General features: G+C 40.1%; 1 protein-coding gene across 2 annotated transcripts in view; it reads left to right on the top strand.

The window, feature by feature from the left end:
- MARK3 (microtubule affinity regulating kinase 3) overlaps positions 1-12,733 on the top strand; it is a 76,292-nt gene that overhangs the window by 46,737 nt on the left and 16,822 nt on the right. For both annotated transcript variants that reach the window (XM_032234799.1, XM_032234808.1), the window contains exons 12-14: positions 3,507-3,660; positions 6,349-6,566; positions 10,274-10,380. In XM_032234799.1, coding sequence (XP_032090690.1) covers positions 3,507-3,660; positions 6,349-6,566; positions 10,274-10,380 — 479 coding nt within the window. The remainder of the gene's footprint in view (positions 1-3,506; positions 3,661-6,348; positions 6,567-10,273; positions 10,381-12,733) is intronic.

Here is a 12,733-nt window from a genome sequence, read left to right on the forward strand (position 1 = left end):
TCGGAGGCCCTCGACCGGATTGCGCCACTGCGGCTCCTCCGAGGCAGCGGATCCCGGAGACCCCCTTGGTTTACCGAGGAACTCCGGGAGATGAAGCGCCGGAGGAGATGCCTAGAGCACCGTTGGAGGTCCGATAAGTCCGAATCGAACCGAGCAATGGTAACCACCTGCACCAGGGAATACACCAGAGCACTTAGGGCAGCAAAAAGATCGCACATAGCCACCCTGGTTGCATCCGCTGAGTCCCGTCCAGCCGCCCTGTTTAGGATAACCCGCTCCCTATTGAACAAAAGGGAGGCGGGGGAACCCTTGCAGGGCAGGGCTGAAGAGTATGCCCAATTCTTAGCGGACAAAATTGCTCGGTTTCGGTCGGACTTGGACTCCACCCCCGCAGTTCCAGCCGAGGCACAGGGGGACCAAGTAGAACAGCTCTGGGTTGAGTTTCAGGACGTTACCCCCGGGGATGTGGACAAGGCCATGAGAGCTGTAAGTACCTCCACCTGCGCTCTGGATCCGTGTCCCTCATGGCTGGTTACGAACTGCAGTGAGGTGACACGAGGCTGGATCCAGGCGGTCGTGACCGCCTCCCTTCGGGAGGGGAACTTCCCCGCCGCACTGAAAGCGGCGGTGGTGAGACCCCTCCTGAAGAAACCATCTTTGGATCCAGCTGTTCTTAATAGCTATCGTCCTGTCTCCAACCTTCCCTTTTTGGGGAAGGTTGTTGAGAAGGTGGTGGCCTTTCAGCTCCAACGGTCCTTGGAGGAAGCAAACTACCTAGACCCCTTCCAGTCAGGCTTCAGACCCGGTTACAGCACAGAAACCGCTTTGGTCGCATTGATTGATGATCTCTGGAGAGCCAGAGATGAAGGACATTCCTCCATCCTGGTCCTCCTTGACCTCTCAGCGGCTTTCGATACCATCGACCATGGTATCCTTCTGCGACGACTGCGGGGGGTGGGAGTGGGAGGCACCGTGCTACGGTGGTTCTCCTCCTACCTCTCGGACAGGTCGCAGTCGGTGTTAGTGGGGGGGCAGAGATCGTCCCCTAGGCCCCTAAATTATGGGGTGCCTCAGGGTTCGGTCTTATCCCCCCTGCTATTCAACATCTACATGAAACCGCTGGGAGAGATCATCCGCAGGCACGGGATTAGATACCATCAATATGCGGACGATACTCAATTGTATCTGTCCGCCCCGTGCCAACTCAATGAAGCGGCAGATGTGATGAGCCGGGGTCTTGAGGCCGTTATGGACTGGATGAGGGTTAACAAGCTTGTGCTCAACCCAGAAAAGACCGAGTGGCTGTTGTGTTTTCCTCCCAAAGATTTGACTAATATTCCAACACTCAGGCTGGGGGGTCAAATTTTGCACCCCTCAGAGAGGGTTCGCAACTTGGGAGTCCTCCTGGATCCACAGCTGTCATTTGACCACCACCTAACGGCTGTGACCAGGGGGGCATTCGCCCAGGTTCGCCTGGTGCGCCAGTTGCGACCCTACCTGAATCGGGAGGCTCTCACAACAGTCACTCGGGCCCTTGTGATCTCTAGGCTGGAATACTGCAATGTGCTCTACATGGGGCTGCCCTTGAAGAGCATCCGGCGGCTTCAGCTAGTTCAGAACGCAGCCGCGCGAGTGATTGCGGGTGCACCTCGATTCACCCGCATAACACCCATCCTCCGCGAGCTGCGCTGGCTGCCTGTCGATCTCCGGATGCGCTTCAAGGTGCTATTAATCACCCATAAAGCCCTACATGGCAGTGGATCTGGATACTTGAGAGACCGCCTTCTGCCAATTACCTCCCTGCGACCAATAAGATCCCATAGACTAGGCCTCCTCCGTATTCCATCGGCCAGCCAGTGTCGGCTGGCAACCACAAGGAGGAGGGCCTTCTCAGCAGTAGCCCCGGCCCTTTGGAACGAGCTCCCCGTGGAGATTCGTACCCTCTCCACCGTCCAAGCCTTCCGCATAGCCTTGAAGAACTGGCTCGCCCGTCAGGCCTGGGGATAAGGATAGTTACCCCTCCCGAATGATGAATGTATGTTGCCTACCATTTTATTATATGTCTTCTATCTTGATGTTTGTGTTCCCCCCTTCCCAGTTTTATGTGAGCCGCCCTGAGTCCCCTCAGGGAAAAGGGCGGCCTACAAATTCTAATAAAACTCCAAACTCTAATAAAAACTCCAAAATTTTATATAGTGGCCAGCATTTTTAAATGAAATTTGATATTTTTACCCCTCATTCCTAATTGGAATTAGGGAAAGAGAAAATAACCACAGCAGCTGGAAATGTTGAATCAAATTATTGATTATGTACCATCAAATCATTGTAGATTTTTAGCAACCACATAAATAGATTTTCTCCTTGAGGAACTGTCTCTAACCTGGTTTTTTACATCTTTCAGTGATACACTGATCACTTTGCAATTGAATCCACCCAGCTTATGAAAGTTTATTTATATGCCGCCCTTTTCCCTGGGGGGACTCAGGGCGGCTTACAACTCAAGCTTGCTGGTGGCATCCTGTTCTTTTTTCCCCCTTTTATCTTTTCTAATTTTAGAGCCTTCTTCAGAAATCTAGGTATTTGTATAATGCAGGTGAAGCTTTGTTCTCTGAGCTTGTGGGTTGGTTTTTGTTAACCAAACTAGGTAACATCTTCAGCGTTTAGGGGATTCAGTCCCCTAAACTCCACTGAAGATACCACCTAGCCTAGTAACGAAGCCTTTGGAAACCAATCCCCAAGTTCAGAGAATGAATCTTCAACCTACACCCAACCTACAGATATTCACCATTTATATAATGTATCCAAACTAGGATAATTTGAACCTGGTCATTTGTGCCTAAAGTGAGAACACTCTCACGAGTCTTCTCCAACATTATCAATATTCTTTGAAACCTGCTTCTTCAAAGTCCAACTTCCATTTCTCTAGAATGTCGCAGGGAATCCCATGATTCTCATCTTAAAATGCTAGATGGCTTTGGGGGGAAAATGATAATGCTGGGCTTTGGCAGTTTGAATTAATTTCAGCTAGATGGATTATGGTAGAATGTAGTCTCCCACCACACTGCAGTTGTGTAATCAGAATCCAAAATGGTCTGTTTGCAGCTTTTTTTTCAGGTTTAAGATAGGAAGTATAGCAGGAAACTCTGGCAGGCAAAACACTCATATCCCCATTTTTGATCTTCCCAACCACACCCAACCAGTAGCTAGGACAAATAGTAATTTTAGTCTGATTGTTTTTTCAGGAGTATTAAGATTGAGAAGATTCTTACAATACGAACGAATTTTCTATCTCATCTTGAATTATTTTAAGTATGTTTGGTGGAATAAGCTACAATGACTAGCTTCATACATCACACTAATCCAAGCCCTCTTCCTCCACATATTATAATTTAGCATGATGTGTAAAGTCAGCCACAAAGAACGAGACTTAGTTTTCTTTATATTCTTATTGAATGCTGATCCACATTGCTAATGACCTAATTTTTGTCCTCTCTATTTATATTTAGTTGGATGCTAGTGACTCAAGCTCTAGCAGCAACCTTTCTCTTGCTAAAGTCAGGCCAAGTAGTGATCTCAATAATAGCACTGGACAGTCTCCACATCACAAAGTTCAAAGAAGTATATCTTCTAGCCAGAAGCAGCGAAGGTACAGCGACCATGGTGAGTGACTTTTCATTGTCTCAGAACTCTTCTGCTCTAGAAAACCAACAACACATAGGTGTAGAGGTTGAGTCTCTGCCTCTAGAGAAAAAGAAAAGATTGTGCCAACAATGAAGAGTTTAGCATATGGCTAATCAGAAAGTTTGCATTTAATGGTGGATGCCAATTATGTACTATACCTTCTCTAGTTGCAGATTTAACTATTATTCAAGACAGTGGGCTATAAATGTTGATGCCAAATACATTCTAAAAACTAACAAAGGGATGTTTGATTAATTTCTATTCATTATGAAATACATATTTGGACACATTGCTATATATTTACACCCAAATACCTTTTTATTACAGAATAGGAGTTTATCAGATATGGTCTATTGACTTATCTCATGCTATTTCCATTATCCACAGCACAATTTTAAAGCAGTATTTTTATACTATATAATTTTACTTAAAGCTTATCAATAAGAAAAAAATATATCAAATAGCATTCTTACCTAATGGATAGGTGTATTGAGCACATTTTCTTTCAAGATTTCGTCCCACAAAACACCTTCTAGTTCTGTTGTCTGATTGTGGTTTTGTTTTCATGAAGAAACATTCATGTTTACTCCTACTCTCATTTCCTTTTCTTCTGTGGGGAATCTGTCATTTATTTCACAAAGTTTCTAATTATATGTGGGATGGTGCAGTGGCTCATTGGTTAAGATGCTGCATTTGTCGGGTGGAAAGCCAGCAACCAAGTTTCGATACCCAAGTGCCACATACCGGGGTGAGCTCCCATCCTTGCCCCAGCTCCTGCCAACCTAGCAGCTTGCAAGCATATAAATGCAAGTAGATAAATAGGTACCAGTTTGCTCCATAATGTCATGCTAGCCACATGGTTGCGGAAATGTCTTTGGACAATATTGACTCAATGGCTTTGAAACTGAGATGAGCCCCTATAATGAGCAACAACTAGCAGAGTAAAATCCACCAGAATTCCTTTACCCTTTTTACCTAATTATATAGAGCAGCAACTCAATCTAATTTGCTCTCTATGATGTAATAAAAGCAGACCTTTTCTTATTTTACATGAATTTGAAGGCTTGAAAAAAGATCATACTTTTATTCAGTTTCTAAAAGTTGTGTGAACAATTAAAAGCTCCAGCTTCTTAACACCAGTGCAATTTACTACTAGGCAAAAATAGGTTGCATTTGAATTAATTTTCTAGAGGCTGTATGCCATCTGTCCAAATATCTATAAATTTAAATTTAAACATGTTAAAAAGCTAATACATCTTAAATGGATCAAGACTTGCTTACTATTATGGTAAAGTATGTCTTGGTGATGAGATCATTGTGATTTCATTCCAAAAGCAGTTACTTCATTTTGAAAACAAGGATATGTTGAAGTTTTTAAATTAAGAAAAGAGTACACATATTTGGATTAGATGGGAAGACATATGTTCTTTCATTGCAAAAATTGTATGTGTCTTTGAACATGGGAATGATATATGTGTGTGTATGTGCAGATTAAGTTATAATAACTGCCATTACCAACTGCATAAAAGCAAAATTATGTCTAACTGTATAGAATTTTAGCTTTGCTCCATCTGAGAATGAGATGAGTGGCACCTAAAATTGACAAATAAATAAATCTTCATTGTTTTAAAAGTAAATAAATTCAGATTCTGTGACAAGTTTATTTGCAGCAGAAAGAAAAATCTGTAATAGTCATCCTGGATACAAAGTGGAAAATAGGTTGCATTATTTTTTGTGTGATGTAATAGCTAGGATGTTGTACTGGCATTGGAAGACCCAGGCTGTAATCTACTCTTAGCCACAGACGTGCTGTTGGACAGTTATTTTCCCAGCCTACTACCAAAGGTTGTTGTTGTGGAGAAAAGAGAAAACTATATATGCTACCTTGAGCTTTTGGACAAAATGAATGGTACAAATTTCACAAATAAATAAATTATTAAATTCTTTCCGATGCTCTTATTAACAGCTGCAAAAGGGTGTTTGAAAATTAACAGAAAAACCTTAGTCCATATTCAATATGTGATTGCATATTAATAGGAATATAATAAAAAATCATTGGTTTCAACAGTTGAATAATATTTTTAAGATCAAATGGTCCCAGGAGCACTACTCCAATGCTGGCACCACTAGAGTTCATCAACAAGAGTGACAGTGACGTTTCTGTTCAGCACATAGGCCTGAATTTTGGATGGAAAGTGGCCAGCAAATACATTTCATCCAGGAATCTCTGTAGCTGTAGTGCAACAACCTTACCAAACAGGAAACGTTCGAGAATGACTGATAGTTGTCTAAAACAGAGGAGTCAAATGATATCATCTTAAGATGGGGGAGGACATAATAATACCTCTTCCAAAGCAGGAGGTAACCCCACCCACCCACATATAGGTACATTAAGCTTGTTCTTAATTGGACCTATCTTCAATCTTACAAGAATTAGAACATGTCTCTTAATTTTTTACACTTGGATTTCAGAAAGAAATGCTGCACTAGTAGTAGAAAACAAAAGAATTGCACTAGAGGGTAGGCAAGTTAAGAAAAGTAGATGTATTGTTGGTAATGTCCTCACTGAATATTTCTTAAAATATAGGTGCTTATTTCTTAGGTATTACATTTTCACGGATACTTTGCAATCATAATATACAACAATTCTATGTTGCTCTTTTTCAGCTGGTCCATCTATTCCTCCAGTAGCAGCATATCCTAAAAGGAGCCAGACGAGTACTACTGACAATGACCTCAAGGAAGAAGGGATTCCATCAAGGAAATCCAACAGCAATGCAGCTGGAGGAAAAGGAATTGCTCCTGCTAGTCCTATGCTTGGGAATGCAAACAATCCAAATAAAGCTGACATACCTGAGCGTAAAAGAAGTTCTGTTACACCCAATGTAAGTTGTGGATTTTCTTTAAATTATAAGACTATTTTACTCTTCAACCAACCTTATGTATTAGGAGCAATTTGTGGCAAAGCACATTGTTTTTTTTTTAATCAGTAAGGAACATGGTATCTCAGGCCTATTCTATGATGTATCCAATTCTGAACTGTCTCACCATAGATTCTGAGTGTGGTATGATTGTGAGAATCTGTTGATTAGGTTTTTTTCTTCCTGAGTCAACTTTGAGCTTAGGGTGAACCAAGACATTGTTATGCTACTGATGCAATGTTTTTAATTATTTTTGGACTGGCTATTAATGTGGAGTTCTGTAAGGGAAATGGACATTGACCTATTTCAAATACATGATATAGTTTTCCAAAAATATAGTTGGAGAAATACTACCTCGTTTGTTAAAACGTTTGATTGTGGAAAGTGAAAATGCTTCTGGCAATTAAATTTGTCGCTGTAGATCAGGTAAGCTTTCCGATTTAACAGGTGAAAGAGGTGAATGAAATAGAAATGAGGAAAAATGTACAGCTTAGTATCATCTGGAGATCTGATCTATGACAGTGAAGGCATCCTAGTCATGTCCTCACAAAATCATCTGCACTGTCTCTTGGTTGATCTGTTTTCCAGTTCTCCTGGCTTTCTCAAACATAATCAGTCTGACTATCAGCAAATTTCCAGTCTGAGTTACAGTATATTTAGTCCCATAAACTTAAACTCATTTAAAGTAATACTGAGAACTAATTTGGTGTAGTGGTTAAAGTCTCAGGCTAGGGACACTGTCAGTTCTAGTCCTGTCTTAGACACAAAACCCAAGGATGCAATGGCAAACCAGTTCTGAAAAATCCTGCCAAGAAGGCTGAAGGGAGCTATCCAGGCAGCTATCTGATTCCTTGAGAATCAGACATAATTGAACAGAAAAGAACATACAAACATGCATGCATACATACATACATACATACATACATACATACATACAGTGGGACATTGGGTGCCAGGACTTCAGTCGGCACCCGATTTGGTCGTGACCAGAAGCAAGACAAACTGCACATGCACGCGCACACACACACAAAATGGCACGGAAGGGGACATCGCTGCAGCTGTGTTTTTTCGGCACCTGAGAATGTGTTTGTGATGTGAGTGAAACGTTTAGCAGATTTTTGGGTCAGCATCTGAATTGTTCATTGTCTTAGCCGTTCGGGACTTGAGGTCCCACTTATGTATATACGTACATACATACATACATACATACATACATACATACATACATACATACATACCTTTATTCCTGGGGAGTTGCATACCATTTTGTTTGAAGAAACCAAGTCAAACTAAGAATTTTGTGCCTTTTCTTTTTATTTTTTGTATTCTTATTATTTTACCTTTTTTAGTGAGTAGCTGAAATTTTTTTCAGCTTTTTTTCATTTTTTTTAACTTGGTGTATAGTTGGACAATTTCATTGAAATCCACTGTTTTGAATTACCACATTCAGGTGTGATTCATCTTGAATATCCCTTAACATCAAGAACAACAGAATTAGCATGGTCAGTTTTCCTTGGTATTCCTGCTTTGCCTATAACTCAACAAAATAAATGTCCTGTCTGTCCTATCTGTTAATACGCAATCAGGGACAGATGATCTTCTTGTAGTTTCCTCCATCTTCTGAAAGAAAAAGTTGTCATCAAAATTAGTCAAGAATTCTTGAAAGGTCATGCTTACAGATTTTATTTTCCAATAAATGTTAGAATAATTTTCTATGGAGATTCTCAGTCATCCAGATCATGGTTGTCCGAAAGGTGCTTTTTCAAGATAAAACTAGACTTTCTGGTTTTTCTTTGAAGACGTTTTGCTTCTCGTCCAAGAAGCTTCTTCAGCTTCTAATTATCCTAATTAGTTTCCTTAATTATTCTGTTAGAACAGAAGAGAATATACATATGGATGTTCTGTGTTTTTAATTCTTCAATTAGTCAGTTAGAATAATTAAGAACACAAAACATCCTTAACATGTTTCTTATAACATTCACTATTATAAAATGGTAATTAAGACCCATCTTTTTAACCAGTACTTTTAAAATACATTTGTTTTCTGCTGCTATCATGATTGTTTTGTTATTGTCAGCATGGCATTATTTTCATTATCTATTTTATCTATTTAATTAGTAAGTTATCATCACAGTTCCATATAGAATAGCTGTCTGTTACAACTCCTGATTTTATTCTTCCAAAAACACATCTCCATCTTTGTCCAGTTATAAACTGCCTTGAGATTTTTCATTTGAATCAGCAACATTGTTCAAATAAATACATAATGCAAGATACTGAGTATTGTGCCAATGTTTTGCATTACTTAACTTATCCAAGCCTACTAGGCAATCATAGAATTATGGAGTTGGAAGAGGATCATGTAGTCCAAATTCTTCTTGGTAAATCTCCAGAGTTGGAGAAGAAGTCCATAGATTGGTTCATACTATAGATCAGTGGGTCTCAACCTTCCTAATGCCACGACCCTTTAATACAGTTCCTCATGTTGTGGTGACCCCCAACCATAAAATTATTTTATGTTTTCCGTATTTTTTTGAAAATATGTGTTTTCCGATGGTCTTAGGTGACCCCTGTAAAAGGGTCGTTCGACCCCCAAAGATGTCCCGACCCACAGGTTGAGAACCCCTGCTATAGATCTTACTGTCATGAAGTTCTTCCTTATTTAAATAAAATCTGTTCTAAAATTTAATTTATTCTATTTTCATAGCTACCCATCTGTCAGGTGCAAACAAGCAGACCCATAATTTAAAAGTTCAGTTAGCTGTTTTATTACTAAAGCCTGAGTGACACTAGATAAAGTTCAAGGGCTTTTTTGGGGTGGGGGGGACGGTTCTGACTTTCATCCTCTTGTGCCCATATAGGGATTCCAACAATTCCCCATTTGACCCACGTTCTTTGCATGAGCTAATCTCTCTTCTACACCATCTCATAAAAATGACTATAGATGTATACTTTCAATGTGCTATATTGTACATCTAATTTCCCTTGTCTTAACAATATTAAAAAAAACTCCCATAGTTGAATGGAAATTACAGTTTCTGCAATCTGTTAAAAGTCCTACAGTAGATTGTATCTAGACATTAGTTAGTGTATAGCTTAAGTAAACAGATAAAGGGAATCATAATGGAATGGCTTGTGACATTTCTGGCCCACATTCTTAGTTAATTGCATTACACAGAGGGAGAAAAATCAAACCTTTCCAGCTATTATTGTTTCCTCTTAAGTCACAATGGGTGCATGTTGATTCCTGATAAATAAGCCCAATAAGCATTGTTTATTTGCTGCATATCTCTTTTTAAACAGTAATATCTGATAATTCCATGCTCGTTGCTGGAAAACTGTTCATGGCTTGGACACATTGTTTCTTTGGAAAGTAAGAGGCTAATGTTTAATTTTTCTTTTTGTACTGTTGTCCCTAAACAAAATATTTTAAATGGGCTTGTGGTTATTTTTTCTTTCTGTATACTTGTATTCATATTTCATCATGTATTGTCCAGTATTTTTGCCTAAACCCTTTCTGTTCTTACTTTCTTTTCCATTTAACAAGACTTTCTTTGCAGCTGTTAGAAGTAGACATATTTGTATTTTAATGTAAGTTACATTTTATACTAAGATTCTGCAACAATCCCTTCCTTAGGTAATCAATACAAATGTGTTTTTTCTTTATCTAGAGCAACACTACACCTGGAGCAGCCATGACACGGCGAAACACTTATGTTTGTAGTGAACGAACTGCTGCAGACAGACACTCGGTAATTCAAAATGGCAAGGAAAGCAGGTAAGAGTTTCTAAAAGGAGGCTTAGGTTACTATTTCAGGTTTATTGAAAGCATATCGGTAAAGCCATGCTTTTTAGTGAAGAAGATAAGCATGAAAAAAGCAAACAATACAGAGATGTGCAAAATTCTATCCTAGGCATACATAAAATGTTCTGGTGTTTCCCAGAATGTTCTGTTTTTCTCCTGGAATGTGTCAGATTGGGAGATTCCAGGGGAAGAACAAAATATTGTGGAGAACTTTAGAATATTTCATGCTTGGAATGCAGTTTTGCATTACATTAATAGCTGAATTATTTAATTTTGTGATTATATGCTTTAGTGTATCCTGGTATGTCATAATTGAAAATAAAATATCTTATTACTGTACATATGTTTAAAATAATTATTACTGTAGAACAGTAAAATATAAATATGTACAAAAATGTCTGTTTCTGAAGACTTACAGCATGTTATACCCCACCTTATATTTGTTTTCAGTCACTTCTAAACTTTCAAAATATTTGAATAATTGTTTTCTATGTCAGTTCACGTTCTATTATGTATCAATATATAATAAAACATGATGTTTCTTTTATCTCTAAGTTTAGAACATAATTAAACATTTTAATACTTATATTGGCTCATAAATTCTAAAGGGTAAAAGTAGGTGGCAAGTAGTTCCCCCTTTCTCTCTTATAGCATACAGTCTAGAATGATGACCAAACAGCTGATAGAGCATATTTAGGTGAGATGGCAGGAAGAAGAAGAAAGCAGGGGGCAGGGGAAGGTCCTTTCATCTCTTCCTGTGATGTTGCAATCACTCTGGAGAAATTGAATCTCCAAGATGTAGAGATTGAATCTCTTTGCACATCTTTTGGGAATGTGTATGTATTTGGGTTTTTTTAAAACAAAGATAATAAATATTTCCATTTATTGAATTTATAGGCCGCAATCCCGGAGGACTCCGGGCGGCTTACAGAAATAAGAAATATTAAAAAGGATTAAAACAAATAAGACACAACAAATTAAAAGAAACACAACATGCACCCAATCTAAGCGGGGCTTGACCTCAATCAAGAGGTCAACAGCCCCAGGCCTGCCGGAAAAGCCAGGTTTTGATAGCTTTACGGAAGGCCATGAGAGTGGGTAGGGTCCGGATCTCTGGGGGTAGCTCATTCCATAGGGCTGGAGCGGCAACAGAGAAGGCCGTACTCTGAGGCGTCACCAGCCAGCATTGTCCAGCTGATGGCACCTGGAGAAGGCCCATCCTGTGCGATCTTATCGGTCTTAGGGAGGTACGCGGCAGAAGACAGTCTCGTAGATATCCGGGTCCTAGGCCATGTAGGGCTTTAAAGGTGATAACCAGCACCTTGAATCGTGCTCGAAGACCAATGGGAAGCCAGTGCAGCTCGCGGAGGATAGGTGTGGGTGTACCTTGGTACACCCAGTATCGCTCGCGTGGCTGCATTCTGGACTAATTGTAGTCTCCGAACACTTTTCTGGGGCAGCCCCAAGTAGAGCGCATTACAGTAATCCAGTCTTGAGGTGATGAGGGCATGAATGACTGTTTGAAGTACCTCCCAGGCCTTCCGCATAGCCCTTAAAAGCTGGCTGTACTGACAGGCCTGGGGCTAAAGACTTGCAACCCCACTCGAATGGTATGACTGTTGTGTTTTTTTAACGGTGTATGGTTTTCATGTTTGTAACTTGTCTGTTTTTCCCCTCCCTTGAATTGTGAGCCGCCCTGAGTCCCCTCAGGGAAAAGGGCGGCATACAAATAAAGTCAAATCAAATCAAATCAAATCAAATAGGGTCGCAACTGGTGCACCAGGCGAACCTGGGCAAAGGCCCCCCTGGTCACAGCCGACAGGTGATGTTCCAAAGTCAGCTGCGGATCCAGGAGGACCCCCAAGTTGCGGACCCTCTCTGAGGGGAGCAAAGTTTTCTCCTCCCAGGCTTAAGGACGGGCTAGCTGGACTGTCCTTCGGAGGCAACATCCACAGCCTTTCGGTCTTCTCAGGATTGAGTGCGAGTTTGTTCATTCCCATCCAGACCCTAAAAGCTTCCAGCCACTGGCACATAAAATGTCATGTGTTTTTGAAGGGGTATAATAGATACTTTTTTTCCTAATATTTCTTGATTATGCAAAAGGTAATAAATTGTGTTATTTTGCTGCACATTGATAGTAAACCTACTTAGTATTTTTTTAAAAAACTTTTAAATCACCTTTTTTCCTGCTGGTAATGCTGGAAAAATCTGTTGCCTTTTAGCTATGTACTACTATTAATATGGGCAAAAATATCAAAATAATAAAAATATCAAATAATTGACTAGAGAAGCAAGTATTAGGACATTTAGTTAAAAATCTGAAAAT

Source organism: Thamnophis elegans, chromosome 1, assembly GCF_009769535.1.
Source record: "Thamnophis elegans isolate rThaEle1 chromosome 1, rThaEle1.pri, whole genome shotgun sequence".
Taxonomy (NCBI): Eukaryota; Metazoa; Chordata; class Lepidosauria; order Squamata; family Colubridae; genus Thamnophis; species Thamnophis elegans.